General features: G+C 45.1%; 1 protein-coding gene across 21 annotated transcripts in view; it reads left to right on the top strand.

Annotated features, from left to right (window-relative positions):
- LOC115933189 (protein FAM153B) overlaps positions 1–25,790 on the top strand; it is a 59,792-nt gene extending 34,002 nt beyond the window's left edge. For 11 of the 21 annotated variants that reach the window (XM_063707044.1, XM_063707050.1, XM_063707049.1 and 8 more), the window contains 22 exons: positions 370–440; positions 900–924; positions 2,032–2,102; positions 2,565–2,589; positions 4,596–4,666; positions 5,103–5,133; positions 6,757–6,827; positions 7,288–7,312; positions 9,598–9,668; positions 10,102–10,132; positions 14,318–14,355; positions 14,776–14,843; positions 14,932–15,037; positions 16,646–17,295; positions 20,593–20,747; positions 20,863–21,048; positions 21,901–22,034; positions 22,787–22,856; positions 23,959–24,017; positions 24,606–24,729; positions 24,872–25,041; positions 25,642–25,790. In XM_063707044.1, coding sequence (XP_063563114.1) covers positions 370–440; positions 900–924; positions 2,032–2,102; positions 2,565–2,589; positions 4,596–4,666; positions 5,103–5,133; positions 6,757–6,827; positions 7,288–7,312; positions 9,598–9,668; positions 10,102–10,132; positions 14,318–14,355; positions 14,776–14,843; positions 14,932–15,025 — 692 coding nt within the window. In that variant the 3' untranslated portion in view covers positions 15,026–15,037; positions 16,646–17,295; positions 20,593–20,747; ... (5 more) ...; positions 24,872–25,041; positions 25,642–25,790. The remainder of the gene's footprint in view (positions 1–369; positions 441–899; positions 925–2,031; positions 2,103–2,564; positions 2,590–4,595; positions 4,667–5,102; positions 5,134–6,756; positions 6,828–7,287; positions 7,313–9,597; positions 9,669–10,101; positions 10,133–14,317; positions 14,356–14,775; positions 14,844–14,931; positions 15,038–16,645; positions 17,296–20,592; positions 20,748–20,862; positions 21,049–21,900; positions 22,035–22,786; positions 22,857–23,958; positions 24,018–24,605; positions 24,730–24,871; positions 25,042–25,641) is intronic. The other 10 variants (XM_063707037.1, XM_063707045.1, XM_063707035.1 and 7 more) reach the window with 8 other exon arrangements.
- The last annotated feature ends 1,240 nt before the right edge of the window (positions 25,791–27,030 follow it).

The following is a 27,030-nucleotide window of genomic DNA, read 5'->3' as shown; positions in this document are numbered from 1 at the left end:
TCTGAAGTTCAATAAAATGAATGGAAAGTGCAAGAGAGGCATATGTAGACCCAGGAAAGATAAATGACATTGTCACATTTCAACAGGAAAGTGGAAATTTCCCAGGCCTCAAAACGCACAGGGGAGTGATGGGACACTGCCATGGCATCAGCAGTGCATGTCTGTGCTGCCAAGGCTCTGTCTTCCGTGGCTTTCCTGATGGTCTCATTGACCTTGCTTCATCACCAAGGAGGATGTTCTGGCAGGAGGTCCATTTTTGCAGTTAACCCCCCTTGTCTACATGTGCCAGCCCCGTGTTTTTAGCACGAGTCTGCCTGACGGATTCCTTCAGTGCACCCAACGTGCTGACAATTACTCTGTGTTTCCTAGAACATGACGAAAGCTCATCACGTGAGCGTCCACCCGAGATACTCTCGGAGACATTGCCAGGCTCTGTCAAGGTAAAGTCTTTTTTGTTTATCTGAGGTGGGAATTTTATTTCTCTTAGTTTCCATAGAAATTGAGATAAGAGATGATCATCTTACCATGTACATTATAGATGACTTACAGAATGTCTTGGTGGGCAGCTGTAAAGTCAGAGTCAATTACCAGCAAGAATGAATTCAAGATGACAGGTTCACTTAAAAACTCTAGGGCAGTAAGCATTTTCCATAGGAGAAGTGCTTTCTTCTTGAAACTAATCATGCAATGAACATGCAATGAAAATAAACTTGGAAATCATGCACAGAAAACTTGTGCCTTTCCACGTGCCCTCTAGGCTTTAATTTGGGGCCCTTGTGTTGACTATTTTCACTATTTCCATTGGGCTTTCTATAATGTCAACAATGCAGAAAAGACCTGTGCACACAGGCCACAGTGTGGTCTGACCCTCATAATGTTTTTCTTTTCTCTATTTGCAGAGAAGTGTACGCTTTGCATCAGAAGGTATGTATTCTGGGTTTACTCTTTTTATTGTTTTTATTTTGCTTGCAATTCTAGGATGCATGTGTAGAACATGCAGCTTTGTTACATCGGTATAAATGTGTCATGGTGGTTTGCTGCACCTAAGCCTTGATCATGGCACTGCATTCTAGCCTGGGCAACAGAGTGAGATTTCATCTCAAAAAAAAAAAAATGCAGAGAACAATCAGGGACATATTCTACTATGTTTAATAACATGATGGCCACAAGTGTTCCACATGCCCTTATTCAGCCCACACATCCAATACACAGTGCAGAATAAGAGCTCAAGGAAGAATTGGGGTGTTATTCTGGTGTCCATCACCCCAGTGGGATTTCCTGCACAGCTAGTTTGGAGAGTGTTAGCGCCCCCACCTACTGCCCCCCATGATGGTCTGTCCTAGTGCTGGAGTCAGCGTGAGCATGAGCAGCAACTGACTCCATGGACACATACATCGTGTTGAAAAGGAAGAGTGGAAGGACAAATAAGCTAAGTGCGGGTCATTTTTAAATGGTAGGATAACTGAGCATTTTCAAATCTTGGTTTAATTCTGTTTGACTCAAAGGTTCAGTGAAGTCATAAGCTTTTTTGACTTCAGGGTCAGGCCAGACACAGAGTAGTTGCCAGGCTTGATCACCAAAGGTTAAATTTTTTTGAAGAAAGGTTGCTTTTATGCAATACAAAATGTTTTAGGAGGGATGATGAGCAGCAGCAGCACATGTGGATCCTGAGGGGGAAATGACCTCAGAAGGGATCACAAAGGGAGGGCAAGTTAGCTCAGGTCAGATTAGGAAGGAGGAACCTGAGACGTTGTAGGGAAGCACAGCCTGCCCCTATGGTGTGCCATCTTTGAGATCAGCTGAGTGCCATTGCTGAGCTTGCGTTAGCCAGAGGACCAAGGCTCTAGTTCCCATGGCTTTCCTCGTTGTCTCATTTGCCTGCCTGCACCACCAAGGAGAAAGGGCCTGCGGCTCCGTCTGGGGTAGCCCACCTTCTTCACACATGCCAGCCTCATGTCCACACCACCCAATACAACCTGAGGGATTCCCTCAGCGGAATCCATGCAGTGACACTTACCCTATTTCTCCTAGATCATCTAGAGGAGTTTGTAGCAGAATATCTACCTGAAGCATCCAATCAGAGTCTCCTCACTGTTGCCCATGTAAGTTGTTCTTTTTTTGTCTGAAAGGGGAATTTCATTTTCCTAGGTTTCTTTCAATTTCACTTGAATAAAGATAGGAAAATCTTACTGCCATGTACATTATACATGACTTACAGAATTTCTTGGTGGGAAAATGTAAAATGAGAATTCATTACTAACTAAGAACCGATTGAAGATGGCATTCATAGATGACAGCTTCAGTTACAAACTATGTCAGCAAGCATTGTCCTCAGGAGAAAAACCTTTTTGAGAATTATGAATTTGCAACCAAAATAAATTTTAAATAATCTTGCACAAAAACCTGGTGCCTTTCTACAGATGTTCTCTAGGCTTTATTTTTGTGGCCATTGCCTCCACCAGAATTTCCCATCTGGTTTTCTAATAGCACCAAGTTTAGAAAAGACCTGTGCACAGAGACAGCATGATCTTACCCTCATGGTGTTTTTCTTTCTCTAAACGCAGGCAGACGCAGGCACCCAAACCAATGGTACGTATTCTGGGATCGCCTTTTTGCTAAGGAAAAATCTTAGTGTTGAGAAAGGTGACACGTTCTTGCCTGCGTTTTCTGGAGAACCACTCTCATTGGAGCTTCCTATTGGAAAATGAGGTTTGGGAAGAAATTTCTAAGAGTGTACTGACGAGTGGTGACCATCCTACGTAGTCTCTGTTAGCTGCCGTGTCATTCTATGAAATCCAATGAGGTGCATCAGGGTGGGGGGCGGGTATGAGGAGAGAGTCTGTGTATAGTGATTATGAATGTCTTTGGGAGGATGTGTACATTTCTCCAGATAGCATGCTTCCATGTGCACAGCTCAACACAAAGATGAGTGTTGTAAATAAAAATTCCATTACCACTGCACACCTTAACATCAATCTGCCCATTTATCCTCCACCACAGCTGTAGCCGAAGGCCAGTTTAATATCCCCAGTACGCAGTTGGAGATAGTGCAGAGATGAATTTGCCAAGCGCTTTATCTCCTCAGTGCAAGAGGCAGAGGTGAACTCAGGAGTGGGTGGAAGGTTGATGCCATGGGCTACTACTCTGAAGTAATCACATGGTTCAGGTATAATTTGTTGTTATGCCAGAGAGTTTTAGCACCTATGTGTGCATATGGAAGTTGGATGGCCTTCAGAAATCCCAAACACTGTCTCTCATATAGGATTGTCTCAATGGTCACGTAACTCAGTGTAGGAATAAGTACATTTTACAGTGGACTTTGGTGTGGTGACAAATGGGAAACAGACATTGAGAGGTCAGGCTTTTGGCTGCAGTGCTGTGTTATTTTCTCATCTCCTGATCAAAAGCAGAAAATAATCAGGCATGTTATATTGTATTTAATGGCATAAACTCCACAAGCCTTACATATGCTGCAGTTCAGCACACACCCCCAAGACACAGCACCAAATAAGAACCGAAGGAAAAACTTGAGTGTTATCCTGGTGCTCATCTTCTCTGCTGGACTCTTCTACACAGCTGGGTTGGAGAGGTTCAGCACCCCGCCCCCCCCGCTGCCCCCATGATGGGCTGTCCTAGTGCTGGAGCCAGTGTGAGCATGAGCAGCAGCAGGTCCCATGGCACACACACACTGTGTTAAAAGGAGGAGCAGAAGGACAAACATCACGGGCCAAGTAGCAGTCATCTTTAAATGGTAGGATAATTGAGTATTTTCAAATCTTGGTTTAGTCTTCTTTAAAACAAAAGGTTAGTGAATACATAGAATATTTTGATAGAATTAATCTCCTCATTGAAGAAAGGTTGCTTTGTTTCTAGTACAGAATATTCTGGTCAGGCGTGGTGGCTCACACCTGTAATTCCAGCACTTTGGGGGGCCAAGACTGGTGGATCACCTGAGGTCAGGAGTTCGAAACCAGGCTGACCAACATGGAGAAAACCCATCTCTCCTAAAAATACAGAATTAACCGGGCATGGTGATGCATGCCTATAATCCCAGCTACTCAGGAGGCTGAGGCTGGAGAATCACTTGAACCTGGGAGGCAGAGGTGGTGGTGGGTTGAGATTGCACAATTATACTCCAGCCGGGGCAAGAAGAGAGTAACTCCATCTCAAAAATAATAATAATAATAATTCTAGGAGGGACAAAATACACAGCAGTAGGACATGTGGATCCTGGGGAGGAAATGACCTCTAGGGGATCAAGAAGGGAGGGCAAGTTAGCTCAGGTCAGATTAGGAAGGAGAAGCCGTCGATGCTCCAGGGAAACACTGTGTGGTGTGCCCTGTTTGAGATGGGTTACTTCATCTCAAAGAGGTTGCCTTAGCTAGAGGACCCAAGGCTCTGTCTTCTGAGACCTTCCTGGTGCCTTCCTTCGCCATTTGCCTTCCCTCTCCACCATGGAGGATGGACCGGCAGCAGCTGAGTCTGTGCTGTGAACACACCTTTCCACACACGCCAGCCCCGTGTCCACAGCTCCAAGACCACCTGAGGGATTCACTCAGTGGAGCTCATGTGCTTATAGCGACTCTGTTTCCTAGGTGACCTGGAAGACCTGGAGGAGCATATGCCAGGGCAGACAGTCTCTGAGGAAGCCACAGGAGTTGACATGGTAAAGTCGTCTTCTTTCCTCTGAAAAGGAAATTTTATTTCTCTCGGTTTCTCTGTTTCAATTGAATTAAGATGTATACATCTCACCATGTACACTATAGGTGACTGACAGAATTTCTTGGTGGGCAAATGTCAGCGTTCATTATCAACTAAAGAGTGGTTTCAGATGGCATCCACACTTACAAACTGTGTGTCAACAGGCATTTTCCTTAAGAGAAATGCCTTCTTCTTGAGAAAAATTTGGAATTGTCAAACAAAAATAATTGAAAATCTTGCACAAAAATCTTGTGCCTTTCCACGAATGTCTTCTAGATATCGGGGCCATTGTCTCAAGTACTATTTACCATCTGTTTTTTTAACATAAACAAGTGAAGAGAAGACCTGTGCACACAGGACACAGCCTGGTCTGATCCTCATAGTGTTTTGTTTTTCTCTAGATGGAGGGGGACCCAGACACACTGGCCGAACGTACGTATTCTGGGATCATCTCTTTGTTTAGGTTCAAAATATCAGAGTTGCAAAGATGGCACTGTTTTGCCTGCCTTTGTTCAAGAGCCACTCTGGTTTGAGCTGTCTGCCAGAAATGAGATTTGGGAAGTTTGGTTTAAAAGAATGCTAAGATCCAGTAAACCACTCTAACCATGCTACTGTCATCGCTGGAAGCAGCAGTGTCATGGAAGGTGGGGAGGGACAGAGGAGAGAGTCTATATGGAATGATTGTGGATGTCTTTGGGAGTGTGTGTGCATTTCCCCAGAAAACACACTCCCATCTGCAAAGCACAACATGAGGATCAATGTTCAAGAAAAATTCCATCACCACTACACAGTTTGCATAAATCAACCCATTCATCCTCCACCACAGCTGTACCTGAAGATAAGTTTAATATCCCCAGTCCTCAGATGGACATGCGGCAGAGTTGAATTTCCCAAGCTCTTGGTCTTTTGAATGGAAGAGGCACATGTGAACTCGGGGATGAGTGGAAGGTTAATGCCATGAGCTACTACACTGAATTTGTCACAAAGCCCTGGTATAATTTCTTGCTAGGCCAAGTTATTCCAGCACTTCCGTGTGCATGTGGGAGAATGAAAACCTATTCAGATCCCAAACACACTATCATTATCAGATGGTGTCAATGGTCAGCTAACCCAGGGTTTGTTTGAGTAGGTACATTGCACAGTGGGCTTTAGTGTGATCATTAATGTAAAACACACAGAGTCCTCAGGCTTTTGGTCTACAGCATTGAGGTCATTCCTCAGCTCCTGTTCAAAAGCAGACAATAATCAGTGCCATACGCTATTGTATTTGATGAGATAATCACCGCAAGTCTTAGAAGTTCAGTGGAACCCAATCCCAAGACAGAATCCAATAAAAAAAAGTCAAGGCTCAACTTGGGTGTTAGCCGGGCACCCATTTTCCCTGCTGGAATCTCCTGCACAGCTGGGTTGGAGAGGGTCAGTGCCCGCCCCCCACACCCCCTCGCTGCTCCCCATGACAGGCTGCTCCAGTGCTGGAGTCAGTGTGAGCATGAGGAGCAGTGAACATCATAGTGCACACAAATTCTGTTGAAAAGGGAGAGTGGAAGAACAAATACCACATGCTAAGTAGGGGTCATCTTTAAATGGTAGGAAAATTATTTTCAAATCTTGGTTTATTTGCCTTGTACCAGAAAGTTAGTAATAAAATCTTCTGGCTAGAATTAAATCTCCTATTTTAAGAAAGGTTGCTTCTTATTCCGTACAAAATCTTCTAGAAGGGATGATAAACAGATCAGCAGCACATGTGGATTCTGAGGAGGAAATGACTTTGGCAGGGATCAATAAGAGGGCAAGTTAGCTCAGGTTAGATTAGGAAGGAGGAGCCCTAAGAGACTGCCAGGGACACACAGCCTGCACTGCGTGGTGTGCACTGAGATTGGCTATTTTATGTTTATGAGGTGGCCTGGAGCTAGGAAGCCAAAGGCCCTGATTCTCTTTCTTCCTGCATCTCTCCTGTGCCTGCTACCCTCCTCCCAAACCCACCTCAAGCAGTGTTACTGAATTGTTCATGAGCACCACCACCAAGGTGCTGACGGTCACTTTGTATTCTCCTAGTTCTGATCAGGGATGTACTTCAGGAGCTGTCCAGTTACAATGGCGAGGAGGAGGACCCAGAGGAGGTGAAGGTCAGGCCACCTGGATTTGTCTGAGAAAAAACTGTTGCTTTCTTAGCTTTATCTTATTGGGATTAAATTAAGATATGAGAATCTGACGATATATATCTTAGTTACACAGTGTCCTTGGGGGAAATGGTAAGTGAGAGTCTGTCCCCACTGAGGCTTGATTTAAGACAGTGGGAGAAAATGACAGCATCAGTCACCCGTTGTGTAGCAGTGAGCCTTACCAATTTTGTTCTCTTTGGAGCAAAATCAGCTACTTGCCAGCCAACATGGACTTCAGAGGAAACATCCTCTGAGAAAAATGTGTGTCTTTAGTATGAGTTGATTTGCTCTGTTCTTCTTTGGGGTTCCTTTGAACACTGGTTTTCCATCTTGTTTTCTAATGTCACTAAGTGAAGAAAAGTCCTGTGCTCACAGGACACAGCATGGTCTGATGCTCATAGCAATTTATTTTCTGTCGTTACAGACATCCTTGGGAGTTCCACAACGTGGTACGTATTGGGGAACCCCTCTCATACTGATGAGTAATCCAGATGTTGAGGAATGTGGCCCTGTCTCACTGGCTTTCCTGTAGACGGGCAGCCTGAGCTGAGCTTCATGTTGTGAATGAGGACCTAGACTGTGATGGGAGAAATGGTTTTTCTAGATAAGAAACAGTGGCCACATTCTGCAGTCCCCGGGAACAACTGTGTTCTCTGAAGGTGGGGTGGGATCCCGTGCAAGGGGCCTGCTCATGTCTTTTGTGAATTCATGTGGTGCCGTGGTCAGTGTGTCTGGGGGGGTGTGTGTGGGTTTCCGTACTACATATCCCCGGATTTTCTAGCGTCCACATTCTCAACAGAGATTTCCGTCACCGTTGCAGTCCTGTTGCAGGCACATGAAAAAATTAACTTGTAAGCTTCCAAAGTGTACAGTTTATTTCACACACAGGACACTTTAATTAACCTAAAAGAAATCCTCTCGACACCCAGGCAAATTCTCACTGCGCACCCATAGAACAGGACTGTGTCAGGATCTCTGCTGATTTTATTTTTTCATTCGGAATTCCCTGCTATACTTTATTTTCTAATAAACCTCACCTCTTCACAGGCCTTTCTATTTCCTCTTGCCACTAGAATGGCATGACATCTCACTCTGACCCCTTCCCTCCTTTACAAGCCTTTTATCTACCAAAGCCCTCAGAATTGACCCTCCACCACCCATCTTGAGCAGGGAGAGTGGGGCAGGGCTTCTTCCTGTGCATTTAGACCCTGGAGCAGCCTCATGCTACAGCGAGTTCTGCTGGGAAACTGAGAAGAGAGGAGCCTGCAGGCGGGGTTAGGGGGAAATCACCCCAACTTTCTCCATTGAGGCCTCATATTGACCATAAGATAATGGGGCCCAGAATGGATAATTCCAGGGTCGTGTAGAGTTTCAGCCTTGTATCCCTCAGCCTAGTCATGGTTTCTGTGTGCTCAGCTCAGAAAGAGCAACATGAAAAGAAAACCAAAGGGTTTGCCCTAGGGTCTGAGAGGCAGGGTGAGCACTTGCCTTCCTAGCATGATGGAGGGTGGCTCATGCAGTGCTGTGTTATTTTCTCATGTCCTGATCAAAAGCACAAAATAATCAGGCGTGTTATATTGTATTTAATGGCATAATCTCCACAAGCCTTACATATGCTGCAGTTCAGCACATACCCCCAAGACACAGCACCAAATCAGAACCAAAGGAAAAACTTGGATGTTACCCTGGTCCTCATCTTCTCTGCTGGACTCTTCTACACAGCTGGGTTGGAGAGGTTCAGCACCCCCCCCTGCTGCCCCCATGATGGGCTGTCCTAGTGCTGGAGCCAGTGTGAGCATGAGCAGCAGCAGGTCCCATGGCACACACACACTGTGTTAAAAGGAAGAGCAGAAGCACAAACATCACGGGCCAAGTAGCGGTCATCTTTAAATGGTAGGATAATTGAGTATTTTCAAATCTTGGCTTAGTCTTCTTTAAAACAAAAGGTTAGTGAATACATAGGACATTTTAGTTAGAATTAAGTCTCCTCTTTGAGGAAGGGTTGCTTTTTATCTAGTACAAAAGTTGTGACATGGTGACTCACGCCTGTAATCCCAGCACTTTGGGAGGCCAAGGCACGCAGATTACCTGAGGTCAAGAGTTCGAGATCAGACTGACCAACATGGAGAAAACCCGTCTCTCCTAAAAATACAGAATTACCCAAGCATGGTGATGCACGCCTGTAATCCTAGCTACTCAGGAGGCAGAGGCTGGAGAATCACTTGAACCCGGGTGGCACAGGTTGTGGTGGGTCGTGATGGCACCATTATACTCCAGCCTGGGCAAGAAAAGAGAAACTCCATCTCAAAAAAAAAAAAAAAAAAGCAAGTTCTGGGAGGGACAAAAAACACAGCAGCAGGACAGGTGGATCCTGGGAGGAAATGACCTCGAGGGAATAAAGAAGGAAGGACAAGTTAGCTGAGGTCAGATTAGGAAGGAGGAGCCCTGGATGCTGCAGTGAAACACTGTGTGGTGTGCCCTGTTTGAGATGTGTTCTTTCATGGCGAAGAGGTTGGCGTAGCTAGAGGACCAAGGCTCTGTCTTCTGAGGCCTTCCTGGTGCCTTCCTTCACCATTTGCCTTCCCTCTCCACCATGGAGGATGGACCGGCAGCAGCTGAGTCTGTGCTGTGAACACACCTTTCCACACACGCCAGCCCCGTGTCCACAGCTCCAAGACCACCTGAGGGATTCACTCAGTGGAGCTCATGTGCTTATAGCGACTCTGTTTCCTAGGTGACCTGGAAGACCTGGAGGAGCATGTGCCAGGGCAGACAGTCTCTGAGGAAGCCACAGGGGTTCACATGGTAAAGTAGTCTTCTTTCCTCTGAAAAGGAAATTTTATTTCTCTCGGTTTCTCTGTTTCAATTGAATTAAGATGTATACATCTCACCATGTACACTATAGGTGACTGACAGAATTTCTTGGTGGGCAAAAGCCAGAGTTCATTATCAACTAAACAGTGGTTTCAGATGGCATCTACACTTACAAACTGTGTGTCAACAGGCATTTTCCTTAAGAGAAATGCCTTCTTCTTGAGAAGAATTTGGAATTGTCAAACAGAAACAATTGAAAATGTTGCACAGAAATCCTGTGCCTTTCCACGCATGTCTTCTAGATACCGGGGCCATTGTCTCAACCACTGTTTACCATCTGGCTTTTTAACGTCAACAAGTGAAGACCTGTGCACACACAGGAGACAGCATGGTCTGACCCTCATAGTGTTTTCTTTTTCTCTAGATGCAGGTGGACCCAGCCACACCGGCAAAGAGTACGTATTCTGGGATCATCTCTTTGTTTAGGTTTGAAATCTTATAGTGTTGTAAAGGTGGTGCTGCTTCGCCTGCTTTTGCTCAAGGGCCATTCTGGTTTGAGCTTTCTGCCAGAAATGATATTTGGGAAGTTTGGTTTAAAAACTACTAAGAGTCACACCGGGCACAGTGGCTCACGCCTGTAATCCCAGCACCTTGAGAGGCGGAGACGGGCGGATCAGCAGAGGACAGGAGTTTGAGACTAGCCTGACTAACATTGAGAAACCCCATCGCTCCTAAAAATACAAAATTACCTGGGTGTGGTGTCACATGCCTGTAATCCCAGCTACTCAGGAGGCTGAGGCAGGAGAATCACTTGAACCCAGGTGGTAGAGGTTGCGGTGAGCCAAGGTTGTGCCATTGCACTTCAGCCTGGGCAACGAGTGAAACTCTGTCTCAAAAAAAAAAAACACCCCAACAAACTAAGAGTCCAGTACTCTAACCATGCTACTGTCATCCCTGGAAGCAGCAGTGTCATGGAAGGTGGGGTAGTACATCAGAGTTGGGAGGGACAGAGGAGAGAGTCTATATGGAATGATTGTGGATGTCTTTGCGAGTGTGTGTGCATTTCCCCAGAAAACATACTCCCATGTTCAAAGCACAACACGAGGATCAATGTCCAAGAAAAATTCCATCACCACTGCACAGTTTGCATAAATCAACCCATTCATCCTCCACCACAGCTGTACCTGAAGATAAGTTTAATATCCGCAGTCCTCAGAAGGACATGCTGCAGAGTTGAATTTCCCAAGCTCTTGGTCTTTTAAGTGGAAGAGGCACATGTGAACTCAGGGATGAGTGGAAGGTTAATGCCATGGGCTACTACACTGAATTTGTCACAAAGCCCTGGTATAATTTCTTGCTAGGCCAAGTTATTCCAGCACTTCCGTGTGCATGTGGGAGAATGGAAAGCTATTCAGATCCCAAACACTATCATTATCGGATGGTCTCAATGGTCAGCTAACCCAGGGTTTGTTTGAGTAGGTACATTGCACAGTGGGCTTTAGTGTCATCATTAATGTAAAACACACAGAGTCCTCAGGCTTTTGGTCTAGAATGGTGAAGTCATTCCTCAGCTCCTGTTCAAAAGCAGACAATCATCAGTGGCATATTCTATTGTATTTAATGAGATAATCATCAGGCAGGATACCTGCCCCACACTAGTTGCAGGGGAGGTGAGAAAGGACCCTGCTTCAGTGCAAGGTGAACTCAGCAAAGGGAGAGGGGCTGCTCCAGAGTCCAGGTGGTCCTTGCAACTCTCCTGTGTGACGTATAAGACATCACTTTGCCTTTCTCTCTGAGATAGTCTTGGAATTGTTAGTCCTAAACTCTGTTTTGCTTTACTCATGTGTAGATGAATCCTGGCCATGGCTGGTCACAGAGGGGAAGGACAATGTCCTCCTCGTTCCTTCTCATCCCAGAGCTTAGCCCTGGGCAGCCCATCTTGGGCCCCAGTAATGTTCCAATGCTGCCAAACCCTTTGCTGAGATCCAGCGCCAGTGTGAAAAGGCTTCCTGCTCATCTCCTTCAATCTGTTGTTTCTCATGGTAATTTAGAAACCGGAGTGGATTCTGATCCAAGGTCACAGGAGAATAGGGTGGGCTCCTGAAGTCAATGAAGTGTCCCCCTCATCTCTACCCTGGCTACTTTGGTTCAGCTTTTCTCCTTGCAGAAGATGCTGTTTTTCTGTTTACGAGTCCTCCTTTGCTGGACCAGGCTTTTTTATTTTTGTTGTGGCATCCCTGCACTTCACAGGGGGCCTGGAGCTTGTTCCTGTGCCCCTGAAGTACCCATCCATGAATGGTCAGATCAGAGCAGCAAACCACTCTGCCAGGAATCACCAGGGGGGAGAGTCACATCTTCCTCATCTTTGGGTTTAGACCTGTGCATTCCAGTATGGTCCTCAGTGGCATATGTGCCCATTCATGTTAAAATAAATGAAAAAAATCATAACCTCCTCACAAGAGCCATGCTAGAAGTTCCCAGTTGCCAAAAGTCTACTCTTAAGAGAGCATCTCCATTCTCCCAGAATCACCTGGGAAGCAGCTGCTGTGAGTCTGGCCCAGGTTCTGTTCTCTGCACCCACCTAACTCAGTGCATTTGCATCAAGGCTGGAATCTCAGGTTCTCAGATTGGAGGTAAGAGATGCTATGAGCCAGTGTTGGTGAACAGTTGAAAGGGATTATTTCAGGTCCTCTGTCTTACCTGAAGGCTCACAACTGTGAGCAGTGCCTTCATAAAGGCCCCTGAGTTCACAGAGCCCAGGGAGAATCACAGTGGACAGAGCAGTAGTGCTAATGTTTGTGTCTCTGTACATGGGCTCATGGGCACCACCTCTGGATCCATCCAGGAGGAAATAGACTGGTCAGGTAGGGACCAACACTCCAGGGTTGACCAGTGAGACAGGGTTCTTGGGAATTGGGTTACACTTGTTTTGGAGCCTAGGATGGGATCAGTGAAGTGACTAAATATGAAACAGGTGTAGAAGTCTGACTTGGGATTTTTTGTATCTTAATGAGAAAGTCCTAAGAGTTTTGTTCTCACGGGCTTTGTGCGAGTTGTGTATGTCACCATCATTTCTTGCTCTGGTGTTTAAAGATTACATTTTGCAGAAGACCAGATCATTCCTGCCTTTGCCACAGCAAGCACCAGAGCCCTGGGTTTTGATGAGGTGGCATTTTTTTGTGAATAGAGATCACAAGATGAGTATGCAGGTGTAAAGTTGAGTGTGGGGTGGGACACAGCCCCACACAGGCGCTACGTGATCCTGAAGACAAAGTCCTTCATACGTGTGCCAGGAGGTGAAAGGAGCCCACTGTCTTTCTCTACACTCTCGGGACCTGCAACAGCACCTTCCTGTCCTGTCTTCACTGTCTGCTCCTGCTCTAAGGGTGCTCCCTGGGTCAGATGACATAGGGAATCCTTCCTCTGGGATTCCTACATGTGCCCCAGCATCCTGGAGTCCTGAGGGCAGAACACATGATTGAGCACAGTTTTGGCCTCCACCCCTCACCCAATCCCATCCAATCCCAAATCCTTGTGCTTTGAATGAAACCTAAATTGGCTTTCACTGGAGAGGTCCAAGTCCAGCTGTCGCTCAAGGCCCTCTGTGGCTGGCAGGAATCCTAAGGGATATGTGTGGAGGGGCTGCTGTGTTGCTGTAGGCAGTGGCTCTCACCCTCCCTGTAGCCTGGTCCCTGGAATCCACTGGGCCCAGGGCAGGGCCTCTGGGCAGCTGGCACAGTGGTCACTTGTCTTGTCACACCCTCCTCTCTGGCTCAGCAGCCTTGTCCTTTCTCCCCACACTCCAGTCAGGCCCAGCTTGTTCTCTGTGTCAGGTCTTCCAGGTACCTTCCCTCCTGGTCTTCCCACAGCTCAGGCAAACCCTGGGAGGGTCCCCTCATTTCTGTGCTGGCAACTGCTGGCCTCACCTGCAGATTAAGGCAACTGGGACAAGGGGCTTTACCTTGAATTCTGTTCCATTGTTTCCAAATATTCAGAAGCTGCTGGGATTCTTTTGAGGGCTGAATATTTTCCAAGTCTCTAAGGTCATTCCAGGCATAGAACAGTCACTGTATAAGTGACATCGGCCATCATCACCTCCCGCAGGCCCCAACACAACCCCAGGCCTGTGGGAGGTGCTGCTGACCCAGGGTGCGATCCGCGGGTTGATTGGAGGCCCTGGCAGTGCAGCCTTGACCTTCTTTCCAGTGTTCTTATATTGGAGAACAGTAGGACTGGTGGAGGTCCACAGGGAGAAAGGAAATGAGATTCATGAGGGAACAGAAACAGGCCCTACAGGAGGAGAAGGGAGGGAATTCCACATCATGCACAACGTTGTGAAGAGGGCGGCTGCCTCTTGGAGGAACAGAATGACACGACTTCCCCTCCCTTGGCTCAGTTATGGAATGTGAGGGCTGGGAAAGTACGTGGGAAGTCAGAGGTCCCTCCCTCATAGCACAGAGGAAATGATACAGGCTGTGGAGAAGGCTCCAGAAATGAGCACATCAGAGGCTCTGGGGTTGGCTCCACAGCCCCAGGACAGCGGGGTCTGAGTGGTTCTCTCGACTCTAACTCTCCCCCTTCCTTCTTATGGCAACCCCATCACTGCTGCTCCTCCGGACACTCTGATGCTTGCTTCACAGAATTGGAAGACTCCACCATTACAGGCAGCCACCAGCAGGTAATTGATCTCCTCTTACATGCTGTCTGTCTTTTATCCTCTTTCTGACTCATGAGCTCCTTTTTTAGCTCTAGTCCTTTTCCTCTTTCCCTCTCTTGTGATTGTTCTCCTGAAGGACCTGGTCTCATCCCACAGTTGAGGTCCTCGGGTCTTCAGTGTTGATAAAATCCCTCTCCAGCCCTCCTGCCCACTGCCTTGGCGTTGCCCTGTTTACTGGCCCCCGGGTTGCAGCTTTGAATCTTGCTGAACAACCCTACAGGGTCCAGGGGAGGGGGCTGGGCTGGGGTCAGAAGAGCTGGACCCCACCCTGCTGGCGGGACCCCCAGTGACATCTGGGTCTGCTCTGGGCACCGCCTTCACAGATAGGTCTTTTCCTGCCCTGGCGTCTCTGGACATGCACAATTGTTCTATTCCTCACAGATGTCAGCAAGTCCTTCCTCTGCACCTCCAGAAGAAGCAACAGAAAAGACCAAAGTGGAAGAGGAAGTGTGAGTGTGCGGTGGGCAGAATGATGAGGGAAGCAGGCACATGCCCATGTTCTTCTTGGCTACGCTCACTTTCTTGTTGTCCCATCAGGAAAACCAGAAAGCCCAAGAAGAAAACCAGGAAGCCCAGCAAGAAAAGCCGGTGGAATGTCCTGAAATGTTGGGACATTTTTAACATATTTTAGAGACCTCTGAAGGTAAGTGAAGGATGCCCTGAGAACATGCTCCAGGAAACAGACACCCACTCCATAGCAGCCCCTGAGCCTGCTGGGCTGAGCCCTCCACAGGCTGCTTAGTGAGGGAGACACTGAGGTGCTGGTTGCACCCCATGTGCAGGACTCCAGGGGCTTTGCACTGTGTTGTCTGCAGTAACTCTTCAGCTCACCAACATCTCATTTGGGGGGACCTAGCTCTGTCCTCCCAGCCCCTTGAGGACAACAGGGAGCATCACTAGTTCATCCTGAGGAGACACTAGGGTTGACATGAATCCCCCTGGTTCAGGCCTCCTGGGAAAGGTGTGAGAGGGATGGAGGCACCCCCAGGCTCCTTGTCACACAAGCGAGCAGCCTACCCGACCCAGTATTGCAGGCCAGCAGGCCCTCAGTAGGTCCTGGTGTCAAGCAGGGGACACGGCAGGATCCAAGAAGCACTGAAATGTGTCCAGTCCCAGGAGTCCTTCAGCCTCTGGGGGGTCTGGGGGCCTCCAGTTCCAGGGGTCCTTCAGCCTCTGTGGGGGCCTGGGGTGGCCTCATGGCCCCATTTTTCAAGATGAGGTTGGAGGCTTCTGTATGTAGAGGGCACTGGCTTGGGCCAAATGCCAACAAAACAAACCCTTGAAGACATTTCAGGGCCATGCTCACTTGGGAGGGTTTGAGGGCATGATTTAGCGAGCCTCTGTTTTTTAAATATATTTTCCAATCTTGAAATAAGGTACACATATGAATGTGCGTGTGTGTGTACATATACACTGTTTTTCACTCTTTCAAATGTATGTCTTCTGTAACCCTTTTATGCTAGAATATACAAACATGAGAAATTTGTGTCTTACCAAAGCATAATTTTAAAAATTACAAAGCAAAGACAGGTCCAGTGGGGATGCTAGAAAGACCAGGTCTTATTAGGCAATAACAATGACGTGCTCCAGGAAGCTATGCATGTTCAACGTGCAGCTCTTCTCCAGGAAGCTATGCATGTTCAACGTGCAGCTCTTCTCCAGGAAGCTATGCATGTTCAACGTGCAGCTCTTCTCCAGGAAGCTATGCATGTTCAACGTGCAGCTCTTCTCCAGGAAGCTATGCATGTTCAACGTGCAGCTCTTCTCCAGGAAGCTATGCATGTTCAACGTGCAGCTCTTCCGTCTGGGTGGCACAGAGGATCTGGGTGGCAAGGCAGGGTCACCACCCCCACCCTGTGTCATGAGGCCTCCTGCTCCTCTTAGGGCCCAGGGGCATGGGACTCTGCCTGTTGATCCTGGTATCCTTGAAATTCCCCCATTTCTCTGTGTCTGTTTTACCCTCCGGGGAACCAGCCCCCTGAAGGTGACCGTGTGAGCGCCCAGGTTCAGTTCTTCCTCCATGACACTCACAGACACTCTCTGTGGACAGATAACCCCTCAGCAGAGAGCAGCACACAGGGCTCAGTGCCTTGACATCTGAGTAGACCTGATTATGGGGAGCTCAGGGGACCCAGGTCACCTTCCAGGGCCCAAGGAGCTCTCTGAGACCTGCACACCCATCCCAGGGAGCACCTCCTCCCTCTACCTCTGTGCCTCCCTAGTGACCCTTGCACCTCTGTCTGTGTTGCAGATTCCTCGAACACCAGGAAGGGCCCCGATGTGGGGATGTCAACATGGCTCAGACTTGATGTGGATCGTGATCATTTCGGGAAATGTGTTACTCCAAAAACTTTTATAATCTTTGCTTAATTTGTTTTTAAATATTTTCCTGGCTGGGCGTGGTGGCTTATGCCTGTAATCCCAGCACTTTGGGAGGCCAAGGCGGGTGGATCACCTGAGGTCAGGAGTTCAAGACCAGCCTGGCCAACAAGGTGAAACCCCGTCCCTACTAAAAATACAAAAATTAGCTAGGCGTGGTGGCACACTCTTGTACTCCCAGCTATTTGGGAGGTTGAGGCTGGAGAATCACTTGAACTCGGGAGGCGGAGGTTGCAGTGAGCCAAGATCATGCCACTGCACCCCAGCACCTGGCGACAGAGCGAGACTTTGTCTCAAAAAAAAAAGAACAAAAAAATTCTGACTTTAACCTCTGTTTTTCAGAGGGCACAAATTGTTCTTGTATTGTTTCCATTTTACATTGGAAGTTATTTTCCAATTGTTTTCATTCTTTCTGAAGTTTTGTTTACTCAGTTTTAAGCTTTTGTAATTTTGATAGACTTCTTTTGTGCTTTCATTTTCTTAATGACTTTTACCTCATTTTTAAAACAAATCCATAGTACGGTAAGTTACATCAAGATGGAGTATTTTTATGTTTTGTGGTGATTTATATTCTGTATGTATTTTACATATATAAATGCTAATGGCCTGGTGCAGTGGCTACCGCCTGTAATCTCAGCAGTTTGGGAGACCAAAGCAGGAGGATTGCTTGACCCCAGGAGTTTAAGACCAGCCTGGGCAACATAGTGAGACCTCATCCCTACAAAAAAAAATATCCTTTAATTAGCTGGGCATGGTAGCATCCATCTGTAGCCCCAGCTACTTGGGAGGCTGAGGCAGGAGGATTGGTTGAGCCTAGGAGGTTGAGGCTCCAGTAAGCCATGACTGCACCACTGCACTCCAGCCTGGGTGACAGAGCAAGACCCTGTCTTAAAAAAGAAAAATGTTTATTAATGTGAATATCAGTTAGAAATCTAGTTCATTGCAAAACTAAACCAGTTTATGGCAGAAATAAGCGCTTGGAGGGAAATGTTACATTTTCACTGCAGGCCTTGAATCCTTAGCCACCAGCTCTGTGTCCTTCAGGGTTCTGTGGTTCCTGGTTCCAGAGAGATCACTTGCTCCAATGTAACGAGTGAAGAGTTCTTTAGGTGATGGCTGCTGGGCCCAGCTTTGCTGTTGTCTTTGCTGTCTTGTAAGCTTTGTGTCGCTCAAGTTCAGTTGTGTATGAATGTACTGACCACTGTGAGCTTCTCCAAGCATGTGCAAGGAATTTGAGAGGAGCCTAATATTTGCAAGGAATTTGAGAGGAGCCTTTTAAGGATGTTTTATTGGGGGGGTCAGGTGAGGGAGATAACACGGGGGCAAGAAGGAAAGTTATTAATTCATGGGAAACTACCAGCCCTTCATCACCTAACTTGTGATTTACAGACACTGAGCACATTGCAGGTTGAGAAGGTGCTTGGTCCTTTTTGTAGCCTTATGCTATGCTCTTCAGAGCCGTGAGTGTGCTGCTTTTTCTCACCATTTTGTTTCTTGTAGATTGCTTTCCTTGATGCTGGAAAACATTTTGAAGACAAGACTCTAAACAGTGACCTATGCCACACTAGTTTATTGGAAAATGAGAAACTTACATTACTGACAAGCTTGGAAGATTCTTCTGTCCTGCAGTGACCTGTGTTTCCCTGGTCTTTACCTTACCAATCTGCTTGATTCTCCTTTCTCGTGGCAGTAGTTATGATGCCAGCTTTTGGGGTTCTTTGTCCTCCTCTTTTCTTCCTACCTGCCAGCATTCAAATGGCCACTTCTATTAAGTGATGCAATTCAAGAATGTATTTATTTATTAATCCTGATATGGTTTCACTCATCCCTCAGTTTAACATTTAGGGTACAAAGTAGTCACCTAGAGGTGCCACTCAATATACAGCACTGTGTTTAGAAATTGAGGGAGCCATGAAATATTTAGCCTCTGCTCTCTGAGACCTCAGCCAGGTGCAAAGAAGAGATGCAGAACCGCATTTCAGATTGTGTTATGTACACCCAGCAGCACCAAAATGTGCCTGGGAATCATGGGGGTCAGAAATTTACCTCTGAGGCAGGTACGGCTGAAGCTTTACGAAAAGAGACGGGGTCTGTGCCAGGCCTTAGACGTGGGAGAAGGAGGGCGTGTCAGGAAGCAGAAACAGTGTCAGCAAAGGCGCTGCTGTGAGGCATGTGGGCAGTGTTTGGGGAACAGCCAGGGGCTTTCTGTGTCAGGTTTACAGCATCTGTGGGAGGCTGCGTTGGTAAATAAGCCCAGAGAAGTAGCCTGGGGCTACTTACATTAAAAGTATGCATGGCTTTGAAGGCCAGCTGAGTGGTATAAATAGAAACTATAAATAGTATCACATTTATTGAGGACAGCTTGTGCTGCCGAAAGAGTTTTTAAAATTTTTTTGGATTGTGTAATTGGTGGGTAAAGAATTATTGACCTAAATGTATCTGATCTTAGAGTGTTTTAGTATACTAGATTATTGGAGGTGAAATGGCTAAGTCAAAGGTGATGAGTGTTTTTGAGACTCTTAATGTTAATTGCAAAATTAACCTCTAAAAAGGTAGGCCGGGCGCACTGGCTCACGCCTGTAATCCCAGCACTTTGGGAGGCCGAGGCGGGCGGATCATGAGGTCAGGAGATTGAGACCATCCTGGCTAACACGGTGAAACCCCCATCTCTACTAAAAATACAAAAAATTAGCCCGATGTGGTGGCAGGTGCCTGTGGTCCCAGCTAAGGAGGCTGAGGCAGGAGAATGGTGTGAACCCAGGAGGTGGAGCTTGCAGTGAGCCGAGATCACGCCACTGCACTCCAGCCTAGGTGACAGAGTGAGACTCCACCTCGAAAAAAAAAAAAAAAAAAAAGCCAGTGCCAGCTTAGACCATGACTGAGAGCTCCTGGTTTATCTTATCCTTGCTGAGCTGGGTGTTACAACACTGAAGCCTTCTGCAGTGTCCTCCCTCCCTTTTTCTCTCTTTCTCTCTCTCTCCTCCCTTTCTTCCTTTTACTTCTCTTAGGATAGGCTCGTCTGTACTTTTTTGACAGAGGTAACCATTTGCCACACCATTTTCTGAAGGGCCTGCTCTCTTCCCCATTCATTTGTGATGGCACATTTATCCTACCCTAAGCTTTGATAATGTGTCAGGATCTTTCTGTCCTGTCCTCTCAAAGAGGTTAAATATTTTTTTATAATGACTTATAATTGACTGAAGTTATAACAGTTTTCTCATGTCAAGTATAAAAACAGGCCAGGCGAGGTGGCTCACACCTGTAATCCCAGCACTTTGGTAGGCCAAGGTGGGTGGAATGCTTGAGTCCAGGAGTTTAAGACCAGCCTGGACAACATGGGACAACCCCATTTCTACAAAAAAAAAATACAAAAATTATCCAGGCGAGGTGGTGCACGCGTGTAGTCCCAGTTACTCGGGAGGCTGAGGTGGGAGGATGGCTTGCATCTGGGAGGTGAAGATTGCAGTGAGCTGAGATCACACCGGGGCATTCAGTCTGGATAATAGAACAAGACTCTATCTCAAAAAAAAAAAATTGTATACTTTATTGACTCATTTATGTCTGATGGGTATTTTTGATTACAAATTGTTTAGTCACTACTTTAAAGCCTGCTTTATTTTTTTCTTACTTTTATTGACTCATTTATATCTTAGTCTTTTTTATTACAAATTATTTATTGTTCAGTCACTACCTTAGAGCCTGTTTTATTTTTTCTTAATTTTATTGACTCATTTATATCTCAGCCCTTTTTATTACAAATTATTTATTGTTTAGTCACTGCCTTAGAGCCTGTTTTATTTTTTCTTAATTTTATTAAAGGATGATATTGATGATGAAATGTCTTACGATGATCATTTAGAGGTTTATTTTGAACAACTGGCAATTCCAGGAATGATGGAATAAAACATATGAAGTAGAAGGACTGGAACCTCCAGAAAAAGTACTTTAAGTTACCTACAGGTGATCCTAGTCAGGTATGTTACAGTCTTAATGGCTTTTCAGAAATTTGACAGAAAATCACTGTTGATCTCACTGGATGTTTACATGAATTTTAAGCCTTTGGTTTTCTTTTAACTCTGTTTTTTACAGGTATGAATTGATAAGAAATGCCTGCACCTTCCCTCCTTCCTATCTTTCCCTTGCCTACAGAAAATTAAAAGGCAAAACAATGGACATCTACATATTCTTCATTCAGATCAACCAGTGGCTAGCATTTGCCACCTTTGCAGTTTCTTTCTCTTTCCATAAGTACTTTCTTCTCTGAATCATTTGAAAGTAAGTTGCAGAGAGCATGATGTTTTACCCCAACACTTCAGCGTTTATCTCTTGTGAATAATGACTTATTTCTATGTAATTACAGTTCTACCATCTAACTATAATACAGTAATTTGATGTACAGCCCATATTCAGATTTACCTAATTGTCTCCAAAATGTTCTTTATTTTTGTTTTAGATCCACAGTTTAATCAAAGATTAACCTTGCCTTTGGTTGTCACGTCTCTTCTATTCTTTTACTTTGGAGTAGTTCTTTCAATACATGAAACATTTTGAAAAATCTAGGCTCTTTGTTTTGTAGAGTGACCCATAATCTAGATATATCTGGTTGCTTTTTTCTTCTCCTGACTAGAATAGATTGAGCATTTTGGCAAGAATACAGATTAAACAGTGTTCTCATGAGTGGATCCAGATTAAACAGGGAATAATGCCTAATTCACATTAGGCAGTGTTGCGTACTTACCGCCTCACACCAGGAGATGTTTGCGTCTGTTTGTCCCGCGATTGCTGATGCTATGTTTAATTATTTTGGTTGAGGTAGTGTCAACTGGACATCTCCTTGTGAGGGTAGCTTTTCCCTTTTGTTATTAGTCATCTGTGGGATGAGACATCAAAGCACTGTGAACATCTTACTCCCCAGCAACCTTCACGAGCTGGTTTCAGCGTCATTGCTGAAGCCTCTTGGAAACATTCATTACTCCCATGGTTCCAATGGCGATTTTTCTCATTCCTTTTACATTGATTACTTGCCTCCTTGAGTAAGGTAGATGTTGTCTGCTCCCCATGTTTTCCCCTTCAAAATGTTTAATTTTAATTTAAATGATTAATACAGCTAAGTTATTCTTTCAACAGGCAAATGAAAACAGTAGCCTAAAGTGTCAGTTTCAACCAGAAAATAACAGCTCTGATTTCTCATGGCTCACACTCTTCTGAAACGACTCGGGTAGAGGCTGAGGAAGGCCGTGTTGTTTGTCTACCTGGGACTAGTAAGTATAGAAATAGAATTCCTTTGTTCTTAAATTCTACCTTTGACTTCACTTTTAAAATATAATTTCTTTGGTACGATTTAGCTCATGCCTGTAATCCTAGCATTTTGGGAGGCCAAAGAGGGAGAATTGCTTGAGCCCAGGAGTTTGAGACCAGACTCTACACACACACACACACACACACACACACACACACACACTAAGCAGGAATGGTGGCATGCGACTGTGGCCTCAACTACCTGGGAGGCTGAGGTTGGAGGATCATTTGGACCCAGGAGGTGGAGGCTGCAGTGAACCATGATTGTGCCACTGTACTCCAGCCTGGGTGACAGAGCAAGACCCTGTCTCACAAAAGAAAAAGAAGAAGAGATCATCTATTAGTCCTCTTGATTTTTGTTAAAATGTGATATGTGATAGTTGATAAGCTTTATGCATAAGTCAACCTGTGGCCATTTAATTTTGGGCTAAGGACTTGTTCTATTATAGCACAGTAATCATTTTACTAAATAGCGACTATCTGTAATGAAAAACAATATATTTAGTTTTAATACAGTTGAATACTCACAAATTTCTGGGGGAACTTGGTCAGGACATTTCAACTGAGAATTGTCAGGCACCTTCTCACTGATAGGCATGCTGCTCGGTGGTGCAGCTCATAAGCAGACAACCCCCTTCATGTAATTTAGTAGGAAAATGACAGAAATACTTGTGTAACTATAAAGTAAAGCAGAATTCTGGTTATTGAATCACAGCACCTACTGAAAGAAGTTCTCAAGTTCTGATTGAGTTCTAAAATTTTTTGAAGATTGGAATTCTTCATATGTAAGTAAAAACAATTTCTGATGACCCATTTCTAGTCCATCTTCTAAAGAAGTATTTAATCTGGGCCATGTGCGGTGGCTCACGCCTGTAATCCCAGCACTTTGGGAGGCTGGGGTGGGTGGATCATGAGGAGTTAGAGGTTGTAGAAAGCTATGATCATACCACTGCACTCCAGGCTGGTTGACAGTGGGCCCTGTCTCTAAAACACAAAAAAAACTAACAAAAAAAGTGTTTAATCCATAAGATGACCACATTTATAGGAGGCTCCCGGCAATCTTAGCCTGAAGCCATGAAGGAAGACGCAGTGTGAAGGCAAGTACAGGCTGTCCTCTGGCAGCTGAGGATCAGGACAGGATGTGGAGTGAACATCCGCATCAAAGCTTTATTGCTTGGATTGGAAAAAAAATTCCTATCTGTAGGTCAGCCTTAAAATACACCATTTCATAAAATATTGATTGTCTTTCCCATATTTTGAGCCCATGCAATTTGTGCTACCTGAGGGAACAGTATTGTGTCCTTGATTTGGTGAGATCAGTAGCTTTCTTATCTTATTGAGTGACAGCTACAGAACTCAGAAACAGAAGCTGCATATTAAGCAAATTTATATCTTTCTTGTTATAATATTATTGTGTATAAGAAATAGAGATGGCCGGGTGCGGTGGCTCACGCCTGTAATCTCAGCACTTTGGGAGGCTGAGGCAGACGGATCACAAGGTCAGGAGTTTGAGACCAGCCTGGCCAACATGGTGAAACCCTGTCTCTACTAAAAATACAAAAGGCAATAAGAGGTTCTATGTGGACTTTGAAGGTCGTCTCTATCAATTTGAGGTTGGGAAGAACAGTTGTTGACATCCTTTAGCTGTGTTACAAGTACAATTTTGTTTTTTACTCAGGCAAGAGAAAATGTGTGTGTGTGTTAAATACAGTCAGCCCTCTTTATCTGTGGGTCCTGCATCCTTGCTTTCTACCAACCTCAGATCAAAAATATTCCAGAAAAAAAAGGATGGTTGCATCTGTACTGAATATGTACAAGCTTTTTTTCTTGTCATTCTTTATGCAGTAAAGTATAACAACCACTTACGTTGCATTTCCATTGTATTAGGTATTGCGGGTAATCTAGAGATGACTTGAGGGATATTGGAGGGTGTGTCCAGGCTGCAGGCAAGTACTATGGCATTTTATGTCAGGGACACCTACAGAGTTTTGTCTCCAGCCATGGTTCCTGTATAGTTTAACATTTCCACACGCTGAGGGTGTGATGGGTCTGAGTTGGGTTGGTCCCCCATGTTTGAGGAAGTGTGCCCATCATGATTGTACACCCTTGTTGTAAACTCCGGATATGTCTATTTTGATATTTAAAACATTTTCAGGTTAAGTCTGAAAAATGCCAAGATAGTAACAATATTTTAAAAGGGAATTCAGAAGTATTACTATAATAATAGAACTCATTATTAGAACATTCTGATAGTAGAAAAGGAAGTCTATTTATTTTATAAAATTGTCAGTTCAGCTTAAGATCTAATAGTCTTTTCCAATTAGCAGCAACTTAATTGAGACTACCTCAAAAGAAGAATTTAACATTTATTTTTGTAGAAAAAAAGCAATTTTAAAATAGCCTGGGAAAACTTAGCTAAGTTTTCCTTAATCCTGACTCCTAATTTGTGGCTAGAAGTGGCAATGATATGAACATAAGTTGTGCTATTTGTTAATATATTGCTTTTCATAAATCAATCCCTTTTTTGTAATTAGGTAAAAAGAGAAGAGAAAGACATTCTTGATTTTGGTGACTAGAGTTGTAGATGCTGGAATCTTTGCCACTAACATTGATGAACCAGATGCACGTCACCAGCCCATCACGGTGATTCTTAATGCCGTTAAGTATGAGCATACAGTAAAAAACTGTTGATAGAATACATCGGTCTCATGAAATGAAATGTTTTGGTTAAGGATTTTTTAAACGAATTTCACATTACACAACTGGCTTTACTAAATCTGAGTCTTGTATTTCTGAACAGGGCACCATGGCCCGGCACTGCCACGTTTTCCAAGGAACCTGCCGGAGCTCCTGCGGAAGCTGCTCCTCGGGCCGATGGAGTCCCTTCGCTGGTAGGCCCTTCTTCAGTCACCACAGGATGCCTGCCATTCATGAGCAGGAAGGAGAGGACGGGCTTTGAATAAAAAACAGGTAAGTTTCCAAACTGCTTTTTTTCATCAAGATTTCAATCTTGGCTGGGCAAAGTGGCTCACACCTGTAATCTCAGCATTTTGGGAGGCCAGGGCGGGCAGATCATGAGGTCAGGAGATAGAGACCATCCTGGCCAACATCATCTCCTCAGCACCCAGCTCAGTCATTTAGACAAGGAAAATATGTAAGATGGCCGAGCACGGTTGCTCACGCCTGTAATCCCAGCACTTTGGGAGGCTGAGGTGGGCGGATCACGAGGTCAGGAGGTCAGGAGATCGAGACCGTCCTGGCTAACACGGTGAAACCCATCTCTACTAAAAATACAAAAAAAAAAAAAAAAAAAAAAAAAATTAGCTGGGCATGGTGGCAGGCACCTCTAGTCCCAGCTACTCGGGAGGCTGAGGCAGGAGAATGACGTGAAGCCAGGAGGCGGAGCTTGCAGTGAGCTGAGATCGTGCTACTGCACTCCAGCCTAGGCAACAGAGCGAGACTCCTTCTCAAAAAAAAAAAAAAGAAAAGAAAGAAAAAGAAAACACGTAAGAAATAGTTGCCAAAATAATTGAATACAGGATCTTCAACTGAGATTATTTTCTTTGTTAGGATCCAGGAAACATTTGTGAGGCCATTTGGACTTCAGTGTGAAATGGTGTTAAAAGATGAAGTCATTTATTCAAGAAGTAAACCTCTGCCACCTGGACTGTGCTCAGTCATTTCATTGATTTTGTTTAATAAACATTTTCTGGCTTTGGGAGGTGTCTCTCTTGGTAGAACACAGTGTCAAAGATGGACAAGATGGACACATAGTCCATTATTTGGTATTGTTTGTGTATGGGAGCAGACCACAAATTAATGTTTGGAGAACAACTTTGTCATAACACACTGTTGAGGCTCAGTTGTACAGAACTGAAAAAGTCTTTCAGCTTGGCACATGTCCTGATTCAGCCTTTGTTTAACATATATTCCAATCCGGATTCTATCTTCACTGGCTACAAAGACCACCTGATACGTGCACCACGACACAGGAGCTGCTGGAGAGCGGGTAGTGTTATCACCTCAAACTCACAGCCATATTTTTCAAAAGCCAGCTTAGAGAGAGGTGTACTGATAGCTGCATAGAGAACATGCAGTCCATCCATTCTTCCCAGTGATGTACATTTCTCAATCAGTAACCACGTGGTATACCAGCCTTGAGTGTCACATCTCCCAACCATACCAAATGGATCACCTAACTGGAGGTGGGGGGGGGGGAGCCCTCAGAAATGAGATTTCGTATTTACTGTAAAACTGCATTATTTTTTCTTTTGAGGTGGAGTCTCACTCTGTTGCCTGGGCTGGAGTGCAATGGTGTGATCACTGCTCACTGCAACCTCCGCCTCCTGGGTTCAAGCAGTTCTCCTGCCTCAGCCTCCCAAGTAGCTGCAATTACAGGCGCATGCCACCACTCCCAGCAAATTTTTATATTTTTAGTGGAGACAGGGTTTCACCATGTTGGCCAGGCTGGTCTCAAACTCCTGACCTCAGGTGATCTGCCCACCTTGGCCTCCCAAAGTTCTGGGATTAAAGGTACGAGCCACCACAACTGGCTGAGAATCTTTTTATTTGCTGATTTGTCTCTTGTGTATTTTCTTTGTTCAGATGTCTCTTCAGATCTTTTTCTCACTTTTAAATTGTTTTTTAATTGTTAAGAATTTTCTGTCTAGTTTAGATATAAGCCCTTTATCAGACATGTGTTTTGCAAATATTTTCTCCTAGTCTGTGGCTTGTATTCTGTCTCTTAACGGTCATTTTATTTTTACTTTTGGAACTAAAGAAGAAGAATGGTCAGCTTTCCGTTATTCTTGTAACAGTAATGGCAGAACCAAGTCTGCTAATGCTACATTGAGCAAAGAAAGTCACCTGGTCAAGTCCAACATTAATGAAATGGGGTAGTACATGCAGGCGGCGTTGGGGTTGGGGAGGGAACAAATGCTTCTTGAGAGTAATATAATC

Source organism: Gorilla gorilla, chromosome 4 (genome assembly GCF_029281585.2).
Source record: "Gorilla gorilla gorilla isolate KB3781 chromosome 4, NHGRI_mGorGor1-v2.1_pri, whole genome shotgun sequence".
In the NCBI taxonomy this organism is placed as follows: Eukaryota; Metazoa; Chordata; class Mammalia; order Primates; family Hominidae; genus Gorilla; species Gorilla gorilla.
This window is presented reverse-complemented; position numbering and strand designations above follow the sequence as displayed.